At 37.6% G+C, this 24,066-nt stretch overlaps 1 protein-coding gene across 1 annotated transcript in view; it reads right to left on the bottom strand.

Moving 5' to 3' along the window:
* Nucleotides 1–24,066, bottom strand: part of LOC126190821 (N-terminal Xaa-Pro-Lys N-methyltransferase 1) — an 88,748-nt gene that overhangs the window by 62,390 nt on the left and 2,292 nt on the right. The window contains exon 2 of the mRNA XM_049931390.1: nucleotides 7,535–7,724. Within this exon, the coding sequence (XP_049787347.1) occupies nucleotides 7,535–7,724 (190 nt within the window). The remainder of the gene's footprint in view (nucleotides 1–7,534; nucleotides 7,725–24,066) is intronic.

Genomic DNA, 24,066 nt, shown 5'->3' with positions numbered 1-24,066 from the left:
CGTTTAAACAAATTTCTCTCCTTCAGAAACTCTTTCCTGGCCACAGTCAGTCTACATGTTATTTTGCTTCCCAAATAGCAAAACTCCTTTACTACTTTAAGTATCTCATTTCCTAATCTAATTCCCCCAGCATCACCTGATTTAATTCGACTACATTCCATTATCCTCGCTTTGCTTTTGTTGATGTTCATCTTATATCCATCTTTCAAGACACTGTCCATTCCATTCAGCTGCTCTTCCAGGTCCTTTGCTGTCTCTGACAGAATTATGATGTCACTGGCACACCTCAAAGTTTATATTTCTTCTCTATCGATTTTAATTCCTACTCCAATTTTTTCTTTGGTTTCCTTTACTGCTTGCTCAATATGCAGATTAAATAACATTGGTGATAGGCTACAACCCTGTCTCACTCTTTTCTCAACCACTGCTTCCCTTTCATGCCCCTTGATTCCTGTAACTGCTGTCTGGTTTCTGTACAAGTTGTAAACAGCCTTTCGCTCCCTGTATTTTACCCCTGCCACCTTCAGAATTTGAAAGAGAGTATTCCAGTCAACATTGTCAAAAGGCTTCTCTAAGTCTACAAATGCTAGAAACGTGGGTTTGCCTTTCCTTAACCTATATTCTAAGATAAGTCATAGGGTCAGAATTGCCTTGTGTGTTCCAACATTTCTGCAGAATCCAAATTGATCTTCCTTGATGTCGACTTCTACCAGTTTTTCCAATTGTCTGTAAAGAATTCGTGTTAGTATTTTGCAACCGTGACTTATTAAATTAAAAGTTCAGTAATTTTCATACCTGTCAGCACCTGCTTTCTTTGGGATTGGATTTATAAAATTATTCTTGAAATCTGAGGGTATTTTGCCTGTCTCATAATCTTGCTCACCAGATAGAAGAGTTTTGTCATAGCTGGCTCTCCCAAGGCTATCAATGGCTCTAATGGAATGTCGTCTACTCCTGGAGCCTTGTTTTAACTTAGGTCTTTCAGTGCTCTGTAAAATTCTTCACACAGTATCATGTCTCCCATTTCATCTTCATCTATGTCCTCTTCCATTCTCATAATATTGCCCTAAAGTACATCAGCCTTGTATAGACCCTCTATATACTCATTCCACCTTTCTGATTTCCCTTCTTTGCTTAGGACTGGTTTTCCATCTGAGTTCTTGATATTCATACAGATGGTTCTCTTTCCTCCAAAGGTATCTTTAATTTTCCTGTAGGCAGTATCTATCTTACCCCTACCAATATATGCCTCTACATCCTTACATTTTTCCTCTAGCCATTCCTGCTTAGCCATTTTGCACTTCCTGTCAATCTCACTTTTGAGAGGTTTGTCTCAAAGCTACCCACTCTTCTTTTATTGTATCTCTTTCCCCCATTCATGTCAATCATTCCCTACTGCTTTCTCTGGAAATCTGTACAGTCTCTGGTTCTTTCAGTTTATCCAGATCCCAACACCTTCCAGTGTCTCAAGGCCTCTTCCACATATACAACCTTTTGTCATGGTTCTTAAACCAAATGTTAACTAGGATTAAGTTTTGCTCTGTGAAAATTTCTACCAGGTGGCTTCATCTTTCATTCCTTAGCCCCCAGTCCATGTTCACCTACTACTTTTCCTTCTCTTCTTTTTCCTACAGTTGAATTCCAGTCCCCCATGACTATTAAATTTTCATCTCCCTTAACTATCTGAATAATTTCTTTTATCATATCACACTTTTCTTCAATCTCTTCATCATCTGTGGAGCTAGTTGGCACATAAACTTGTACCAATGTGGTAGGTGTGGGCTTCATATCTATCCTGGCTACAATAATGTGTTCACTATACTGTTTGTAGTAGTTTATCTGTGCTCCTATTTTTTTTTATTTATTTTTAAACCTGCTCCTGTGTTACCCCTACTTGATTTTGTATTTATAACCTTGTATTCACCATCAAGAAGTCTTGTTCCTCCTGCCACCAAACCTCACTAATTCCCACTATATCTAACTTTATCCTATCCATTTCTCTTTTTAAATTTTCTAACCTATCTGTCCAATTAAGGAGTCTGACATTCCACGCTCTAATCTGTAGGGCGCCAGTTTTGTTTCTGCTGATGACGACGTCTTCCTGAGTAGTCTGCAACCAGAGATTGAGTGGGGGACTATTTTACCTCTGGAATGTTTTACCCAAGAGGACGCCATCATCATTTAACCATACAGTAAAGCTGGATGTTCTTGGGAAAAATTACAGCTGTAGTTTTCCCTTGCTTTCAGCCATTCACAGCACTAGCACAGCAAGACCATTTTGGTTAATGTTACAAAGCCAGATCAGTCAATCATCCAGACTGCTGCCCCTCTTCAGAAACCACACATTTGTCTGGCCTCTCAACAGATACCACTCCATTGTGGTTCCTGTGGTATGGCTATCTGTATTGCTGAGGCACACAAGCCTCCCCACCAACAGCAAAGTCCATGGTTCATGGGGGGGTCTCTAAATTATGTAGATGTAAACTGTCCATCCAACAAATCCTTCAGTCCTGTAATCCTCCTAGCCCTTGTCTCACATCCACCTCCATGACAATAAGTTCACTCATCCTGCACTCACGCCTTCCTCTCCACTGCCTCCCTCTTTCTCTGTTCTCTCTCCTCCTCCTCACCCCTCCTCCCTTCCCATCCCAATCCACTCTTCTACACTATTGTGTGCCATGGCTGAAACAAATTCCAGTGCTACAGTACTATCCTGGGATCCTGTTGCCCCCCCCCCCCCACCCTCCCCCCAGTCATCAGTCAGTTTTCCCCAATCCTTCTCTCATTCCCCCTTTCCACACAACACAATCCCTTGCCGCAACTGCGCTACTGTGCCAGTACAATGAAGTGGGCCAAGACAATGTAAAGTTTTAAAATATATCACAAATTCATCTGCTTTTTAATTTTGAAAGGAAAATACCTACTTAATGCTGATACAAAATGAAGTGGAATTTGCAGCATCTCTAACTTAACTGAAACATAACATATTCTTTTTCTTTTTTCAGTTGCACAATGATAGAAAAGACATTGTATTTTAGTGTTTTCAATATACTGAAACTTGAGCAGTGCAATGTAAACCTCTGAGGAATTATTACAGTATGTTGGTAATTATTACTTTGAGTCTGTCTAATCACAACTTGAAATAAACAACAATTTCTGTGCCACACATGTTTCACAAGGCATCTTCACTGGCCTGGAATATGTATATATTTTTGTTTATACTATTTAATTTACATGTAGGATGTCATACATATAGGTTATAAACAGTTCTGGTAATTTTCGTTTTTCTATTATGCAGTCATAATTTAAAGTTCCCTCGCAGGTTTCATGTATGTTGATCTACATGCTGTGTTCTTCTCCCTCTGTTATAGCTGTTCTTCTTTTGACAATAGCCATCTGAAATTAACTTTTTTTACACTTCGCAGCTTTAGGAATTAAACACATTTTTGAATGTTATGTTTTTGGATAGTGCTGCCAAATCTTGAATGTTATTGCCCACTACTGAATGTGTTTTTGTGGTGTCTGTGATCTGTTCTATTTGTGTGTGTGTGTGTGTGTTTCAGAGTTAGTCTTGTTGAGCAGAATCCTCTTTATTCTATATAACATGCGTCTTAGTGCTGCAAGATTCTGGTTGTGGGGATTATTAGATGTGGAATTTATTACTGTGTCTGTGGTCATTGGTTTTATGAAACCGTTAAAGGAAAGGAATGGTTGCCATTTTCTTTTATTATTGTTATGTCAAAACAATTTATTTGATCTTCTTTTTTTTCAATTTTGAACTTTATTTTGATGTATTTTGTTGATTCAGAGTGGAGTTCATCTACTTTTTCTTTTGGTTCGTCCATCAGATAAATAATGTCATCCACGTATCTTTGCCCATATATGATTTTAAATCTTTATTGCTTCTGTAGTGAGGTTGCTTGCTGTCAGATGTGAGATTTTGTTCTGTGATTTATATTGTTTCTGTGAAGAGATGGAAGTGTATATGCTTTATAAATTGAGTGAAATCAGTGATGCTGTGTGCGGCACCTCTATGTTCTGCACATGTTCTGTTAGATCTCTGTGCTTTTCACTGTTGTTTTCTATTTTATAGTCCTCCAAGATTATTTTTTGGAGACGTTTAACCATGTGGTATGTTGGAACTTTCCTAAAATTTATAACTGCTCTCATTGGTGTGTCGTGCATCTGTGTATTTTTGGTTGGATGTAGAATGTTGGTGCTTGTGGGTTCTTCTACATTAAAAAATCTTTCTACCAGTAAGTGAGTGTTCAATATTTTTAACTGTTCACTTCTGATTTGGCAGAAATAATGCGATTTTTTCTAATTTTAAGTTTTCTATGGAACTAGCATTTATTTATTCCTTGGTTTTTGTGATATATTGTTCTTTATCCATAAGTACTGTTACATTTCCCTTGTCTGCTGTCATTATTAAAATGTTATGGGTTATTAACTTTCGTGTTTTCCTGGTGGATGGTTCTGTGTGTTTTTTTATTGTGTCCCTGCTGGGTTTGTTTAATTGTGCTCATTATTTGCTTTTTTACTATTTCTCTTCTTAGCTTCCCCCCTCCCCCTCCCCTCCAATCGTATTGACCAACTAGGATCACATTAACAATTTCAGTTATTAATTATTTCTGTTCCACTTCTTACTTTGTCATTGTTTCCTATTTTTCCAGTATTCCCTCATTTTCTCCCCATGAAGTCTCTTCCTTTCTTCTGTCCATGTTGTTCCTGATTGTTTTATTTCTTTTGTTTTGAAAGCCTTTCAAATTTAGTATTTTATTTTTAGAGTGGTTTCTTCCTGCTATTTCTGATTCTTTGATGCTGTTTCTTTCTAGATCTTTCCTTACTTCTGTAATCCATGCTATTATCCATTTCTTCTTCCAGAAATGTAGGAGTATTTATTTTGTTAGTCTATTTCCATACATTCGGTAGAGGTGTCCGAAAAAGGTTCCTCTTCGTTTGGCCATTACTTCAGATATTTTCTATATATTTTTGTAGATTTCTTCATTACTTCTTATTTTCCAACCATCTGCAGTTTTTAGAGCACCCATTATTTTTCCAGTAATCCTTCTTTCCAGTACCTCTAGTTTTTCCATTTTATAGTTCATAATTAGGCATTCACATCCATATAAACATTCTTGTTGTACTACTGTCGTGTAGTGTTTTTAGTTTTGTTTTTCTAGATATACATTTCTTGTTGTAAATATTTTTGGTCAAACCATATGCTCTTTCCATTTTGTTAATTCTTAAATCTACTGCAGATTTTTTTAGTCCATTATGTTGTATAGTTTCTCCAAGATATTTAAATTTATTTACTCTCTCTATTTTACCTATTTGTGTTTCTATAAAGTTTGGCACATTTTTAATATTTGTCATGAATTTTGTTTTTTAGGCTGAAATTTTGAGACCAGTTCTGTTTGCTATTTTTTCCAGAAGGTTTATGTGGATAACTACTTCTGTCAGGTTTTCTGAAAGTATTGCAAAATTATCTGCAAAAGCCAAGCAGTTTACTTTCAATCCATTTGTTTTCCTTCCCAAAGTTATTTGTTCAATTTTGCGATTTTTTAGCTCCGAATTCCAGATCCTTACAATTTTTTCTAGAACACAATTAAACAGTAAAGGTGATAAACCATCACCTTGTCTAACAACAGTTTTTATTTCAAATGGCTGAGATACTTCTCCCATAAATTTGACTTTAGATATTGTACCTGTTAGTGTTTCATGAATTCTTCTTAGCTTATGTTTATTTCACAAATATTTTGTTTTTATTCACATGTAAGATTGTGTTCTGCTTCTACTATGAGATTTTTCTATGTATTGGTTGTTTAACCTGCTTTTGGTGCAGTGTTTCAAACCCTTTTTCCAAGAGCAGTTTTTCCTTTTTGTGTAGTTCTATCTCCTTCGGGTTTAGTAAACATGGATGAAACGTGTGTTGATTTTCTTGTGGTTTCTCAATCCATATGTAAATGTTTGTTTGTGTTCTTGTTTGTTATTAGTTTCATTATTTTCTGTTTAAGCTCATTTTGCACAGGTTTCACTATTGTGAATGTAGAGTTTCAGCTTTTACTATCAGTGCCATGAGGACTGTAGGATTCCCTATGTGCTGTGCCAACTGTAAATGATTTAGGTAATGCTTTCTTCAAATATAGTATTTTAATTTCATTTAATAACTAATACCTTTCTGTAAATGGTTTTGACTTTTGTGCTATCGTAGAACTGTTTTTAACCTTTACATTAATGTCACTTGGAAATAAGTTGTTACTCTTGCAAATTTTGTTGAATTTTATGTGCTGTATTGTCTTATGAAGCCTCAGAGGTATTTTCTTGAACTAGTCGGACATGCTGATAGGAAATGCTGTAGTAACATCTTCAACTTTTATAGTTCTGTCTTCCTCAGTTGTGTATAATATTATGGTATGTTGGTAAGTATTACTTTGAGACTGTCTACTCATAACTGAATAAAACAGAGCTTTTGTGCTATATGCAAGGCATCATTAGTGGCCTGGAATATGTATATATTTTTGTTCACACTATTTAGTTTCCATTTATGATGCCGACCTTATACACAACTGAAGATAACAGGAGTACCAAAGTGAGAGGATTCATATTTGTTGTCTATTTCTGATGGTACACTTCATACAACTTTGATAACAATTTCAGAGGCAGTTTTTTTTTTTTTTTTTTTTTTTTTTTTTTAAAGTAATATGACTGACTCATCCCTTTAGTTGTGTGAGACATCACATGAACAGCAACTTCATTATTCTATTTATAGAAAATAAACCTAAAGCTGTGTAATAAGTTCAAAATAGGATCTCTATTACTTAAGCATTAGTCACACGGCGTCCTTTTCTTAATTTCATACAAGGAGAAAAATTCCATTACACTGTGATAACCCTAAAGAGAGTTCTGGTTATTAAATAATAAGTAAACACCATATAATTGAATCAGAGATAAGAATCCTCCAAGAAGACAGACAAACTAAAATGCCAGGATTATAAACTGACTGCATATCTGCTGGGAGAAAAAGGGACTGAATGAAGCTCTGAATAGAATGTATGCAGACAAGCATTAAATAAATAAATAAAGCAGATCAAGGTATATCTATGAGAAGACAGTAAACTCAACTAAGGAGTGGAGGAGGCCAAGGCAATGGGTGAGATGGAGAGGACACAGTGTATTTGTTAACTTTTAGCTGATGATAGAAAAACATAGAAATCTATTTCAACTAACACCAACAGAGTAGCACAGTTTGCACGTATTTAAGTTATAATGATTTTATCCACAACTCCATTGTCTTACTTGTCCTTTTCCAAGGCTGCAAGGCTCAGGTCAGCATGCATGATGGAGCTTACAACAGCACAACTTTCTCTGTTTGTCAAAATGGGATTGCAATAATCTCAAGCTGAAGCTAATTCTTCCACCTGACACAGCTATTCATCCAGCAGTATATTAGTATTCAATACTTGTCAGTTATTTTTTTTTCATTTCAAAATAAGAGCAACAGTTGACACAAGAAGTAATAATCACACATTACCTTAAATAACAATTTCAAAAAATCCTGTGAACCTTTTATGTCGGGACTTGAAATGAAGCCAAATCCCCCTAGAACGCCATCTAATGTTGGAGGCACTTCAGACCAATACTGGGCTGCCTGTTTGTAGAAGGAATCCTCATTATTGATGCATGTATTGCCACTTACATCTTCTTTTGTAGCCAATGAATCCCTACAAAAAAGTGAAAAATGTGGAACCATGTAAATTTAACTATAATTATAAAATGGGACAGTGCATGGCTCTGGTGAATGTTTCAAAAATTATTTTCATTACAGTTTTATAATCTTAAAGAATTCAAATACCAAAAATAAAATAAAAATGGTACAAAATTTTAGAACAGTGTGAAATATGAGCAGAATCAATTCAAAGTTCGCACAAACACAGAATTAATAAAATCAAATAATAATGAGAATTCCATGCGAAAAATAAAAAGTTAAATGTGCACAAACTAATATGGTACAGCATCTGAATGTAGCCTGCTTATGAACCTTATCTAAGCCCATTAGAAACATAAAGATACAACCCCATATGGTGAGTGGCAAGTGGAAGACTGACACACTTGCTGGGTGAGGAGTTCTATAAGTGGTTTAATGCTGAAGACTGGAATATCTTCTATTTCTCTGTATGAAGAGTAGATGCTGTATATCAATCTCTCAATAACAGAAACTGATTTGAACAGGTTTCTTTGTTATGTTATACTGAAGGACCTTCAAAATGCTGCCACAGTATAGTACTAAATAATGTGAATACACTTAATATGAAAATGAAATAAATTACATGAAGTTAAGTTTTGTGTCTTGTTTTATTTTGGATCTAAAATGATAAGCCATACAGCAATATTGCAAAATCAGAATTCGAACTAGCTTTCGAGTTCTTGCTTCTTTTCCAGTATACATACCCACAAACATACTCAGACACACACACACTCCTGGGGTTTTGATGAGAATGATCTAGTCTTTTATATCAGTGATTGTATTTTATCAAATTACTGGTATTTCAAACTTGCGTGAGAGGTGCTCAACTTGCTGTAAGTTTTGGCTCTCCGGTTTGATGTAATATTGAATGAAATGGTTCAACCCCCCCCCCCCCCTTTCCTACCCCTTCTGACTTTTGGCTGTAGTGATAGTTAACATTATATATGAAGACAACATGGAAAAAAAACATGTTAATTACACATTTCATAAAAATGAGTTAATGGCATCATTATGTAGGTCATCAGGCACACTTTCAGTTGGGTCAACTTAGATGAATTTAATGGGTTTCGTAGCTACAGCTAGATAAAAATATGGTATACACTGAGAAAATGTGTCAAGTCCATCCAAAACAAGAATAGAAAGAGTGGAGTCCTGCAGGTGTGGATTTATGAACTGTATGGATTCTTTTTGTCTGGTTTTATTCAAGTTTCATTGACATTGTTAAATGCAATGTTGTTGTCAATTTTCCTTTTATATTGTTGAACTTCGTGATTTTACAAGCACAGAGCAGACTAGAGATTAGCTTCTTTGCTTTGTGGTGTGATGGAATTGAGTTTTGTTTAATATCCATTGGTGGTCCATGTTTTAATTTATAAATGAATATCCACAATCAAGCAGCAATGGTAATTCTAGGAAAAGATAACAGTTGTGGTACACAAACTGAAGTATCTAAAAAAATTAGAACAATGTCACACAAAATAGGAGAGTGTTGCAACTGCAAGAAGAATTGTACTGACATGTTAACTGATGCAGAAAAGTCTGAACTCACATCTAACCTCAAGCTACTGAAGCACTGGAATGAGCAAAGTTGTCACCTTACAAGACTGACTTCTACTGATAATTTTCAATGCCAAAGGCTTCACACAGATGAGACAGTAGCCACTTAGTGTGATTATACATTTCATTATAAAGTAAGAATAATGAGACATAATACAGTGACGGAATTGACTGCTTGTCAAAAGGTCTTGTATCACTGCACAGAATTTCAAAGAAAAGATTAGACACTATTAGCAATTCTTTAAAAAATGAAGACATGTCTCCAGTTAAAAAGTGAGGGAAATAATGAAGCAAACACACAAACTTTCAGCAGGAACAGAGCGAAACAACTCCACTCACATCATGTTATTTAAAGAGAGTTCCAGTCATTATTACATAAATAAAACAAAGAAACTGTACTTGTCTGAACTAACTATCAAGAAGATATTTGAAATATAAAGAGACACGTTCTACCTGTTCAGCATCATGTGATACCTATCATAAAATATTAATACAAAATTTAATATCTTGTTGGGAATTCTATAAGTTTTCTATAACTTTCAAAGTTCTAGGTGCACCACTCTCACAAGTAACAGATGTAAGGGGAGGTCGTTCAAAATAATATTAAGAAGAAGAGAGAATATTACATTTGAACTACACCACCAAAAAGTTGATGCATTTTATCTGTGTAAAATATAATCTGAACAGAGAACCACAAGTTTACAAACTATGAATTGATATAGATGGATTTCCAACAGAATCTTCCATGTCCAAAAATCAGTACCAACATTGGCTATTATACATGCCAGCTTTCTCTCTCTCTCTCTCTCTCTCTCTCTCTCTCTCTATATATATATATATATATATATATATATATATTTAAAAAGAAAGATGATGAGACTTACCCAACAAAAGCGCTGGCAGGTCGATAGACACACAAATAAACACAAACATACACACAAAACTCTAGCTTTCGCAACCAACGGTTGCCTCGTCAGGAAAGAGGGAAGGAGAAGGAAAGACAAAAGGATATGGGTTTTAAGGGAGAGGGTAAGGAGTCATTCCAATCCCGGGAGCGGAAAGACTTACCCTAGGGGGAAAAAAGGACAGGTATACACTCGCACACACACACATATCCATCCATACATACAAGACACAAGCAGACATTACATTGAAAATGTCTGCTTGTGTCTTGTATGTATGGATGGATATGTGTGTGTGTGCGAGTGTATACCTGTCCTTTTTTCCCCCTAGGGTAAGTCTTTCCGCTCCCGGGATTGGAATGACTCCTTACCCTCTCCCTTAAAACCCATATCCTTTTGTCTTTCCTTCTCCTTCCCTCTTTCCTGACGAGGCAACCGTTGGTTGCGAAAGCTAGAGTTTTGTGTGTATGTTTGTGTTTATTTGTGTGTCTATCGACCTGCCAGCGCTTTTGTTGGGTAAGTCTCATCATCTTTCTTTTTAAATATATTTTTCCCACGTGGAATGTTTCCCTCTATTATATATATATATATATATATATATATATATATATAAGATGATGAGACTTACCAAACAAAAGCGCTGGCAGGTCGATAGACACACAAACAAACACAAACATACACACAAAAGCCAGATTTTGTGTGTATGTTTGTGTTTGTTTGTGTGTCTATCGACCTGCCAGCGCTTTTGTTTGGTAAGTCTCATCATCTTTCTTCTTAAATATATTTTTCCCACGTGGAATGTTTCCCTCTATTATATATATATAGTTATAATAGAAGGAAACATTCCACGAGAGTGGACTGGTTTCTTGTACCCAAGATATTGACCAAAATGTCCATTTCCATCTCAAATTATTACGGAGATGAACGTTGGTTGGTTCATTTGGGGGAAGGGACCAAATAGTGAGCTCACTGGTCCTATCGGATTAAAGAAGGATGGGGAAGGCAATCAGCTGTGCCCTTTCAAAGGAACCATCCTGGCATTTGCCTGAAATGATTTAGGGAAATTACAGAAAACCTAAACCAGAGTGGCCGGACGCAGGTTTAACCGACATCTTCCCGAATGTGAGTCCAATGTGCTAGGAGATGAAGGCAGAATGTCATAATCCAAAGCTTATCACACACTGTGACACTTACAATGTACCTTATTGATAAAATTATTTAATTGGATAAATAAAAAATAAGCAGAACACACACATAAAAGACTGTTATGATTGGCAAACTTTCGGAGCCAGTGGCTCCCTCTTCAGGCAGAAGGGTTGAAGGGGAAGGAAGAAGGGTGAAGGAAAAGGACTGGAGAGGTCTAGGAAAAGAGGTAGATTTCGGGAAAGTCACCGAGAATAGCGAGTCAGTGGAGACTTACCGTACGGGATGAGAAGGAAAGACTGACTGTTGCGGAGTCTTTCCTTCTCATCCCGTACGGTAAGTCTCCTCTGACCCGTGGTTCTCGGTGACTTTCCCAAAATCTACCCCTTTTCGTAGACCTCTCCAATCCTTTTCCTTCACCCTTCTTCCTTCCCCTTCAATCCTTCTGCCTGAAGAAGGTGCCACTGGCTCCAAAAGCTTGCCAATCAAAACAGTCTTTTATGTGTGTGCTTTGCCACCACTTCGTGAGCAGATTTTTTATCTATCCAATTAAATAATTTTAAAATGTACCTTGCACCACATCAGTTATCACTGCTCCTGCTGGATGAACAGTAGAGGAATTGAAGTTTCAGAAGGAGAGTTTTTGTTCCCATCATCTTGTTACCAATGTAAGCCATTAAAGAATTTAGTGACACCTAATTTAATTAAACAAGATCATATCACTGTCTGAAATAGCAGTTCCTGTTTTATAATAATACCTCCTGCGACAACACAGTAACACGAGATCACGTGTCCAATGTTCCAGGAGTGCTACCTCTTGCCACAGAAAAGTATCGTAATCTGCAGGAACTGAAAGTGTTCTGTGACACAGAGGCCCAAGAGTACTTTACAAACATCCATAGCAGTGAATTTATTGTTTTATTGAGCTCATTTTGTATTGTGTGTTTTATACGAGTAAAAAGTAAAACATGAATACTGTGATAAATACATACTGTGATTTCTGTCTAATAACTGAACTTATGTTCCATTAACCATATTTTTATTTCATGTGACATTGATTGAATGATTGTTGGAAGCCATACAAAGGGTGATTAAGTAAGGTTACAAAAGTTGAGACACTAAAGTATCACATTGACTTATTAATCATTATAATTTACACTCAAGTTCATCCAAAATAAAAACTAAAAATTGATAAAAAAACATTATTCTTAAAACACAGTTATCATAAACACCCTACATCATAGATGACTTGACTCACAGATGAATAGAATTTTGTTGTGGGAGTTGCCTGGGGGATGTACAGTGAAATTTGTTCTCGATATCACATTAGATTCTAAATTCCACAATCTGATTTGACAGTTATAGAAAGAAACTGAAAAATAGACAATCAGACAAAAACACACATATAAAAATATTTTTGACACTTTAGGGGATAATAAAGAATGGTCATTCAGTGCACTGTATAAACTGCAGAAACATATTACAATGAACGCTGAAACTGCGTGGAACTAGATGGGGTAAGAAAAGATCTGAATGAGTAAAGGAAAGTAGAGAAAGGAGATTTGGGAAATGATTACAGGAAAGAGAGAGAACAAGTGTATGACATTATCAGACCTTTTTCCATGAATGTGGAAAAATGTTTGGTCTCCTGCTTTAGTTAGAACAGATGAGATACAGAGTAAGGGAGTCAATATGGAAACAACTTGCAAAGAAACTAGGAAGCAGGAGGAGATGGCACTGTCGAAACTGGGAATCACCAATAGTAACAGGTTTCAGAGAATCAGCCTTTTTAGGGTACAGGGAGCTGAAAAGAGCAGGAGAAGTTTGAATTGTGAGAAACATTCAGTTTCAGAATTAGTCAGAAAATGTCATCTAATCACTGTCATTATATAATATCAGTGCATTACTGAACCAGAACATATGAAATTGAAGAGTAACACTGACAAACTACTTATTCTTGTTGATGAATGAGGTTTGTTTAATCCAATTAACACAATCTGCTTCTCTGAAAATAAAGCAATCACTGTCATCAAAATGTTACATGTTATAGAACTAAGTTTAACATCTTACTGCTGTAGAGCCACTATGGAGTGGGATGGAACTGATACACCTAACCATGTTGGACTTTGTACAAACTTGCTTCTATTTTTACTTGTTTCTTCCTGTAGAAGCATTTTTCACTTGACCACAGGCAACCAAAGAACACATTAAACTTTGTCTTAAACAGTTTTAACATCCCTCCAACAGATTCTCTGCATCCCCTCTCCACCTTTCATGCCGTCAGACTTACCACGAATTCCTGATCTCTAACCTGGCTTCTTTTTCCCTCCCCTAAACACTTCCCAATGGACCCTGTATCTCAACAAAAACAAAGGAGCGAACAGCCATTAATGACCTTAGAATTGATCCTGACATCATCATTCTCCCCAACAGCAAGGGTTCCATCAACGTGGCCATGAACTATGAACTTTTTAACTTCTCCTTTGTAAATCTTACTGTTATGCGCCATCCAAGGTATCCAACTAGACCTCCAGCAGCTTCTTTTAGCATTAACTCCTTTATGTATATTATTTTAAGGAATCTAGGATGATGTCTTGAGCAAGTATTCCTGTCTGTCATTTTTGCCACTTCTCACAAACTATTGCCTCATTCGAAATGAATTAACCTCAGGGAATCATGTGTCACACAATTTCTAATTGGGATAGATTTTGTATTATGCCATGCCTTGGCAAAAGCTAAAAGCTCTCTCTCTGTCAACAAAGACAGCTCCTATCCTAAGAAATTTTTCCACAGACTGCAGCTCCATTCAAATGTTTAGAAGTCACATGGGGAAACTCTGCTCCTCCCACACATGGGAGAAAGCCTTAATCCTGTGACGCAGTTATTCACTGCAGTGGTTAGTTGTTAATGGTTCTTCTTTGACATTTTTATCAGTCCTGAGGCAGCAAAATGCATGCAGGGCACAATATCAGTAATAAGTGTGCATTTTCAGCATTAGGACTGATTAAAAATGCCAGAGAAGCAACATTAACAGCTGTCCACTGCAGCGGAGTTCCGGCTGCTGTCCACCCACCCAGAGGGTCGGCGTCCCTGGATATGGGTGAGCACCCTATGGCCTGTTTTTTGATTGGTTTTCACGGCCACCCACAAGGTGGATACACAGGGTTAAGAACTTTCCTCCTTCTACTCATAGCCACATGATAGGAAGTTGCCAGCAGAATTATTACAGTGATTGTCACTGCACCCTGTTGCACCTCCTGCAGCCTCCATGGAAACAGTTCGTTCCACCAGGTCAGAAAAAGTTTCAGCCACAGGATGAAGTTTTCTTTAAAAAAATTGGCAATAAACAGCATTGGGACTGTGATGTCACCACAAAAATATTGGATCATTCATTTCATAATGTTCGATGTTCCTCTGGGCTGCATCAGTGTAACCAGAACCAGCTGCGGTGCTAAAATGTCAGAAATTCTGCTGCAGAAATTTTGCCCACAGAGCCAGCAGGCTGCTCAGGTCTACAACAGCCTCTCTGCCCATTGGGTTGGCACCTTCCAGAGCAGCGCCAATGGAGATTAGCATCATGCCACCTGTCCTGCAGCCTGAGTCAATGACTGTGGAGGCACTGCACCTGGGCAGCCGTCACACTGACCCTGGAGTTCTGGCTGTTGTCTGCCTGCTCACAGTGTTGGAGTCCAAGGATGTGGGTATATGCACCCTATGGCCTGTTTATTGATTGGCGTTCGTGGTCATCTGCATGGTGGATACCAGGGTGCGGACAGGGGCTGCAATCAACCACCCCTGTCTTCTCATCTGCGTCTGCATTCAAGCCTCCTCTTGCCCCCATCCCCCCACCACTGTCACGTGACCCAGCACTACCTAGCAACAGTGTGGAGGTTTGAAGAGCAGGGGGGAGGGAGGGGGGAGGAGGAGAAGAGGAATGTGGTATTGTCTGAAGAGTGAGGTCTCAGGTTATAGTTGTTACATCACAATGGCACCACAAGCTAAGGACAGTCGCTGCCAGTGCTGCACCAAATGAAAAACCCCGGCACAGACATTCCCTCAAGAGTTTCCACACACTGCCGCTGGAAGAAGCATGCTTATATTGGAGCACAGAACTACTTAGCCCATTCTGCAATCATCACCTACAACAACAGCATTGTATAACTCAGATCCAGCCATGCCCTAACAGAACTACTACTCAGAATTGTGTATCAAAGTTTACAGTCAATTGTGCTCTAAGATGCAACTACCATTTTGTACTGCATCAAGTGATAATAGTTATAGTGTTCAGTGGCAATAACAAATACACACAGCAAAACCTCAATTAACCATCACTTTTGGGACCAGAGGGAGGCTGGAACTCTAGAAAGGTGGAACTCTAAAAAGGTCAGACAATGAGGAGAGACTGAAAAAAGTCATTAGAGAGCTCAAAACAATGTAATAAATCAAACACAAGTTTAAAAAATTACATTTCTCATAAAGAGAAAGGAAAGCAAAAAATTTGAGACACTGATTGTCTATTTTAAAACGTGTTCCAAATGTTTGACAACACTCTCAAACTTATCCTTTGCTGCAGAGTGGCTGATTTTTCATCTCCTTCCTTTTCTTTATCATCTGACTCTACTTGCTCAACACTATACTGCTGCAAAACTAGAGTGATGATCTGATCACACAAGCTCTGCACTGGTAACAGGAGCAGCATCACCTTCTGCTAGCCATTTCTCTACATCAGAAGGCTGGATATCATTCTCAAGAGTTTGTAAATCTGCAGTTTCTGACTCATTAGCTTCTGGAACCTCTTGCTCTTGCTTCAGACTAGGACAAACCTCCCTCCATGATTTTTCTAGAGTGGCTTTTTTAAGTTCTTCCCAAACCTGAGCAACTGAATAAATTGCACATTTTTGTTGTTGAAGTTTTTCGTTGCTTCAAAAAGATCATGACTCTCTTCTGTTTGATCTAAACAAAGTGCTGACTTACTTCTTCCTGCAGCATCCTATGAAGGAAGATACATGGGTGGGTGGACGGGTTGAAGTTCAGACTCAGAGGGATGGCTTGGGGCATTGTCTGGCAAAACAGTTGCAAGGGGTGGTAGGTTTTTGATTTCAAGTTACTGTCAGAATAAATGCATAAAAAAATTCTTTAAACAACTTACCATTTATCCAAGCACGTTTTTGAGCTTTCTGATGAACAGGAAGTGCTGACATGTTTACATTTTTGAAGGCTTTTGGTTTCTCAGATTTTATGATCATAAACTAAGGCAATTTATGATCACCACTTGCACTACTGCATGTTGCTATGGTTAATACTGCCCTTTCCTACTTGTGTGCCTGTGACTTTCTCATCCTGTAAGGCAAGGGTTTTTTTCAGGAAGCATTTTATAGTTTAGCCCCTTGTAATCAATATTGTACAACTGATCAGCTACCAGTTTATTTTCTGAAACTTTCAACAAACTCCCTACCTATTATCTTCATCAGCAGAAAGTTTTTCACCTGAAATAGAAACGTGTCTAATGCTGTGATTATTTTTCCATCAGTCAAGCCAACCTTCACTTGCCTCCACCTTCATTAATTGGGTTTGGATGGGAATATCTTAATAAATCAAATGCAGAAATAATCCTCAGAATGTGATCTTTAATTACCAATATTCATTTTTCCACATAATCACCAGCAAATTGGATACATTTCTGCCAATGATGAACAAATTTTCTGAAGCCGTCACGGAAGAAGTCCACATTTCGTTTCCGCAACCACAGTGTCACAGTTCTCTCAACGTCTTCATCAGAAGCATAATGATGTTCCATGGTTGAATGGAGAAAGGCATCACCTTCATGCTTGTAACGCAAGAGGAGTTCCTGGTAAATTTCAAGTCTGTGCGCTTTCATTTCAGGAGTCAGCATCCAGGGTGCCCATCGAGCACAGATCTTTGAATAGCCAAACAAAGCAATAATGTGACCCACACGTTCTTGTGAAATGCACATTGTACTTGCAATTTCATTCTGAGTGGTATAATGATTGTCCTGAATCAATCTGTCAACATTTTGCTTGTGAAACTTGGTGGTTGCTGTCACAGGATGTCCAACTCTTTGTTTGTCACACAGGTCAGATGTTCCCACCTCAACATCTTTAAACTTACTCACCCAACGACACACAGTACTCGCATCAACACAATCACCATAAACTGCTTTCATTCTCTGATGAATCTCCTTTGGGGTGACACCTTCTGCTGTCAAGAATTCAAAGACTGCACGTAGCTTAAATTGCATTGACCAACCGTCTGCACAGGGTTCCATACTTTACACTGTAACAACACAACCGTTCAATGCTAAGGCTTCCTGCTGGAACCTGCTGCATACCAATTCTGCCAACTGTTGAAGAGTTACGAAGATGGAGGCATTACTTTTCAGTCAAACCTCATAATAGGGTCCAAAATGTGTGGACCCCTTACATCTTTCCTGACAAAATCAAACCCGTAAAGTGTCATCCAAGAGCTCAAGCTTTGGTTTTGGTTTTTTCAATGATTTTCTAGTTTTTAAAGAATTTTCAGCATTTACACTTAACAAAAAGGCTTCTCTATCTTTTCGGTACTTTTTCTAGTCTTTAATGGTTAAGACCCCAATACTCATTTCAGAGGTTAATTTAGAAACTGACTCACCTTTGTCACGTCTTTGCAGAACACTTAGTATCTGTTTGATTGTGCACACAACATGTTTCTTTTTCTGATTTGCACCCATTTTTAGTCTTTCAGAGTTTCTTGCACTTCTTAATCGTAACTTAAGAAACTGTATACAACTACACCGTAACTTTAAAATTAAAAGGAATACAGTAATAAACTTAAAAACGCATAGATAAAATATCGTTGGACACTCTGTCAGATAACCCAAGGAGTCAGTTAATCATACATCTGATACTCGAGGTTCTACTGTAGTCACATGCCTGTGGACATGGACTATCTTCAAGTTAAGTATTTTAGACTGTTCACATTTTAATAAAGTGATCTAATACTTTGTGTGTGTGTGTGTGTGTGTGTGTGTGTGTGTGTGTTTTAAGTATCTACTTGACCTCCTCCAGAAGTATATCTAGACTTGCTATGATACATTAAAATTTTCTTATCCTGAGATGAAGTGTATACAGGAAACGTTACAGATGCTAAGTTTTCTAGAGTCTGCACATCATTTACATTAATTTTTGAGGATACATTTCCAAAAGTAATCACTTCTGCAGCAGCAGCTAAGGAAAATGAATGGGTAACGGTTAGTATTAGAAAGTCCTCCCAGACACTTAAATCTGTCAGTTCTTTACAATTCTCTAAACTAATCTACAGTTCCTAGATTATTATCACAGGTATAAAAAAATACAGGAGAGTACTGCTTGAAGCAAAGAAACCATTCAATTACAAAATAATATGTAATGCAGAAAATAAAATCAAAGTACTATTGGATGTCATAAAACATAAATCTGGAAAAGGCAGACTCAAGTATAATAACACATCAAAGAATTCGCAAAGTACTGAAAACTACAAGCCATTTTCATTGCTGTATTCATTCTCATAAATAACTGAGTCAATCAAGATAGATAGACTAATGAATTACATGAATAAATACAAGATTTTTAATGAAGTACAGTTTGGTTTCTGAAGTGGGCGAAGTACAATATCAGTCATTACAAGATTCACAAAGAGAGCTCTTGACAAAGATGACTGTGTTACAGACAAATTCTCAGACTTGTTCAATGCTTTTGACACTGGTAACCATAAAACACTACTAAACACACTGAAAGCACTACGTGTATGATGAAAAGTGAAAGAATGGTTCCAGTCTTACCTGCAAAACAGGGTGCAAGAGATAGAGATAGTCCACACATCGGCTGATGATAACTTTTTAGTAAAACAATCTATATCATTAACACAAAAGAATGTGTGTGTGTGTGTGTGTGTGTGTGTGTGGTGTGTGTGTGTGTGTGTGTGTGTGTGTGTGTGTGTGTGTGTGGGCGCACGCGTGCGCATGCTCTTGTTTGTTCTGTGTCTTAATATGTTTGCTACTTGTTTACACTAAAATGGCTAGATGCATTTGGGTGAAATTCGGAATGAAGATAGCTTATACTGCAAATTAATACATAAGCTACTTTATATATACCTACCTATCAAGGGGGTGGAGGTGGGGGTAAAAAAGAAGTGTAGCCCATGACGCCCATACTTCATTCATCCAGTATTTGAGAGTACCGAATGAATGATGACTGGGGTATCCTATTCTTCTGTTGATCTGTACAGGTCTACTGAAGGATGGGATACTTGTGCCAGTGAAAGCACGAAAAAAAGTGACAAACATAACATTGGCACAGAACACCCTAGTTGGCTGTGGTGAAGCATCATAATTGTAAATAAAAATAAATGAATGTGTTATTAAGAGATATATATTGTGATGCTTTTTGTTGCTTTTGGTACTTTGAAATTATTCGTGTACAAATTTTGAATTATACCTTTGTCTCATAGTGAGTCGTTCCACTTGCTGTTTCCTCTGCAATTGATTTGTATCCTGTAGTATGTAGGTCAACTGAAGAACAGGATACTAGTACTGGTGAAAGCAAAAACAAGTGACTTACATAACACTGGTATCTTGTACCTCAGGTGAACTACGAAGGTTGTACCCTATTCTTCACCTGACCTATATAAATCAGCTATCTAAAGTAAAGAACACAAATTTTATGTTTGTTGCTTCTTTTGCCTTAACTAGTACCAGTATTCTATTCTGTAGTTGACCTAAGTAGGTCTGCAGTAGGTGATACAAATTTTACACTTCTTGCCTTCTTTCGCCTTTGCTGGTACTAGTATCTTATTATTAAGCATAGGATACAAATTTTACATTTGTTTCATTTTTTGCCTGTGCTAATACTAGTATCCTATACAGGTCGACTGAAGTACAGAATACAAATTTTATGTTTGTTGGCATTTTTCGCATTCGCTAGTACTAGTATCCTGTTCTTCAGTTGAAACTATTAGCAGTGAAGGTGGAAAAACTGACATAAGTAAAATTTGTATCCTGTACTTCACTTGACGTACATAGGTCAACTGAATTACAGCATACAACCTATATATGACAACTGAGGTATTCCATGCCAATGTTATGAATGTTACTTTTTCCTTGCTTTCGCTAGCATTAGTATCCCATCTTTCAATAGACCTGTACAGATCAACAAAAGAATAGGATAATAGGACTTTCTACTGTGAAAAAAAACAATATATGAAACATTACATTCGAAATATGGATATACGTCGTATATATCGAAGATCTGTTTTCTCTGTGCTACATTCCATTGTCTATCAACATTCGTCTATGTCTTTGAAAAGCACCATCTGTGGTAACTTGTGACATCATTTTTCAAAGCCGACAGATTGTATCCCATTCTTCAATATTCCCATGACTTGCAACAAACTTTACGCATAATTTCAAACCTTTACAAAACTCTTTCTCACTGACAACCATCACAAAATGACAAAAGGAAAAAAGTTCATTGCTTACTACATTTTTGCTGTTCATGCAGCAAAACTGACACATGAAGCAAACCATATTAATTCATTACTTCTTTACTACTAATAGTATTTGTGACTCATTTTGCAGACAATATTCACATATACCACTGAATGTATCAGCAAAATTATATCAACATTTGACACATAGTTCAGGAGATACATCATAAACACTTGTATGCATGAAAAACTGCCACATCATGTATAATGCTTTAATTTATTATTTCTTTACTAGTAACTCCACTCACAACACATTTGGCAGAAAGTATCCGCATATACTGCTGAATGTAACTACAAAATACATCATGTATGACACACAGTTCAGGAGGTATGACATAATAAATATTGATCTGGGTGAAAATAAAACTACAGGCTAAACCCACTAAAGATACAGGTGAAATATGTGTAAAAATACTTGTAAATTACATTAAATATAAGTGAAACATTCTTGACATTTTTGTATGCACACAAAGCCACTGGGAAAAGCTCATCCTAAACCCCTGCAACAGTTTCAACCAAATTTGGTAAACATTTTAGTTACAACCTGGAAATAAATACTGTGGGTAGCCACCGGCCATCAGTTGGGGTGGAGATGATAACATGGAAAGAGAAGGGGGAGGGGGAGGAGGAGATGGACACAGACAGGGGGAGGAGGAGACGGACGGAAAGAAAGCAGATGAAACCCTTAACGATGTTTCAGATTGAGCAGTATGAAGTAGACTAACACTGAAAATAATGAAAAACAACAGTGTGCACTGCAGCATAAAAATGGAAAACAACCCTGCCACATTAAGCACAGATGATAAATCTATATATCATGTAATGGTTGACTACCAACTGTCAGTTAACATGAGATGAACACACAGAGATGCTGACAAAAAGAATGTCATCACCATGTTATGCTCTTAGTGCCCTGATATTAGTTTGTAACAGCTAATGTGTTGTGATGACATACTTTTCCTATATCCTGGGTATCAAAGGCACGAAACATGGATACTATTAAACTGCAGAAAAGGGTCATAAAAAAATAACTATAGAATCAGTAACCTCACTGCAAACAATTATTTAAAAAACTGAACACAGCCTGTTGGCATATCAGGGGAAACATTACTAACTACTTCTCCAATGGCTCTAAACACAATCATGGAACAATTTGAAATAGCATTTTCTAAGCAGATGAAAAATATTACTTCTGTTTAAAAAGGCAGCTAAAAGATTCTTCATAAGCAATGCATACCACACAATTATTGATTACTTGGAGGACTTAGACTGGTAATTAAAGATGAAAGAGGATAACTACGACACACTGTCGCATTTTAATGCATGATTCTAGTTTATTGCTTTTAGAAGAAAGTCATGTCTCAAGATGTAAAGTGCATCATAGTAATGTCTTGTTATTCGCCTGAGTTAAATGTCTCACTCATCATAGGGGGAACTGACTCAGTGTTTCAGGTGGACAGAGGGAAGTGCAGGAAGTCATACATGGCACGTGTGATTCAGTGTTTGTGACCCTATCAGTGTTTGTGGCCCTTGAGTCAATTCCTGAACAGACTGGAGTTAGGGCAGAAAGCATAGCAGTACCTTCATGGCCCAGAAGTCATCAGCACATGTTCCTAGCATGTACAGCGATAAAGAGCAAAATTACGCTTTATATCATAAGTTATCTGAAGGAAACTATGTGCATATCAAAGAACATTGTATAATAGGTACCAACTGAAGTAGGCATTGTGGCTTTTGAGACACTGACCCCATATTCAGGATGATGGAGTCCACTTTCTCCGGCTATGCTGACATAGACTTTCTTTTTGTTTCCCTAAATCACATCAGGTAAATACAGGAATGGTTCCTCTGGTAATTTTGAAAGTGTACTAGAGGGTATGGAACTCAAATTTGACTGCTAGGTGGCACTGCTACATCTGCAAGTGCTTGTAGAGCTGCGCTGTCCTAGTGCTGTAGGGCTACACCCATCCTGATGGACAATTAGTGCTCAAGGTCACACTACAAAACTTGCTGCACCAAGGCTCTGCCTTCAGTGGTGTATTTGACTGCACTCATATTGCTAGCTGTCACGCATTACTGTTCTTGTTTTTCCACTTTGCTAATCTTGGCCACTCCTTTTGGATTATTTGCTGCACTTCTTTGTTTCTCACACCATCTTCAACTGTTCACTCTTCACTGTTGTCCTCTGTTCACACTCGGTGATCCACTGGAGACAACCAACAACAAGTCAGCCAGCCTCTGTGTGTTCTTTGAGTAATTCCTGACCTTGTCAAATTCTGGTCACAATAACTGATGACAAGGTAAAAGGTTAGCAGAATCCTATGAACACAAAGCTCATGCAACTCTTGCAGCAGCAGTTACAAGAGCAATTTCCACTACAGCAACAACACCAACAGCTGCAAATTGAGTTGCTTCATCAAGAAATTCCAATTTTGAAAGCGGAATGAGGGCACCCACAGTATTTGTTTCCCAGGTAGAGTGTTACCCACCCATGTTTTCTCCTTTTAATGATGCCAAGGAGGATTGTGACATGCACTTAAGAGTGGCTTACTGCCTTTCAGATCTCTGATCTTTCTTGGGCTTCCCCAGAGATGTTTTTCTTGCTGTAGAAAATGGCTCATTTCCTACTGCACTCACATTCAAGGAGATGTGTATTTTGCTTGCAAACTATTATTGGGAACAATTCCATGTGGTCGCATTGCGACTCAAATTTCATCACTATCACAAGCAACTTGGTCAGTCGTATCACTCCTGGGTGACCTATTTACAAGGACTGAGTCACTGAACTGAATTCATTTGTGGAAAACCAAGCATGCAAACCTCATGTAAACACCCTTTAATTCGAAAGATAGTGGTCCAACTGGCTTCCAATCCAGAAGTACGTACAGCAGCTCTCAAGCTGGACAACTCCTCCCTGGACAATATTCTGCAAAGTGCAAAGACTTTCAAATTAAGCATGTGCCAAATGAACGTCTCTTGACTTGACTACAAGTAGCAGCAGTCCAGATGCTGCACTGCATCATGGGGGAGGTGGGGTGGGGGGAAGGCAGGAATACTCATAAAACATTTCCCAGAAGGCAGTATCATTATTCATAGATTTCTGATTTGTTGATGGTCTCTGAACAACTAGTCACACACCATCATGTGAGCAAAGTGGTCTTCCATCATGATGATATTGCTTCAAAACACAACACGTAC

This window comes from Schistocerca cancellata, chromosome 6 (assembly GCF_023864275.1).
Source record: "Schistocerca cancellata isolate TAMUIC-IGC-003103 chromosome 6, iqSchCanc2.1, whole genome shotgun sequence".
Taxonomy (NCBI): Eukaryota; Metazoa; Arthropoda; class Insecta; order Orthoptera; family Acrididae; genus Schistocerca; species Schistocerca cancellata.
Note: the sequence above shows the minus strand (reverse complement) of the source record. Positions and strands in the feature narration are given on the sequence as shown.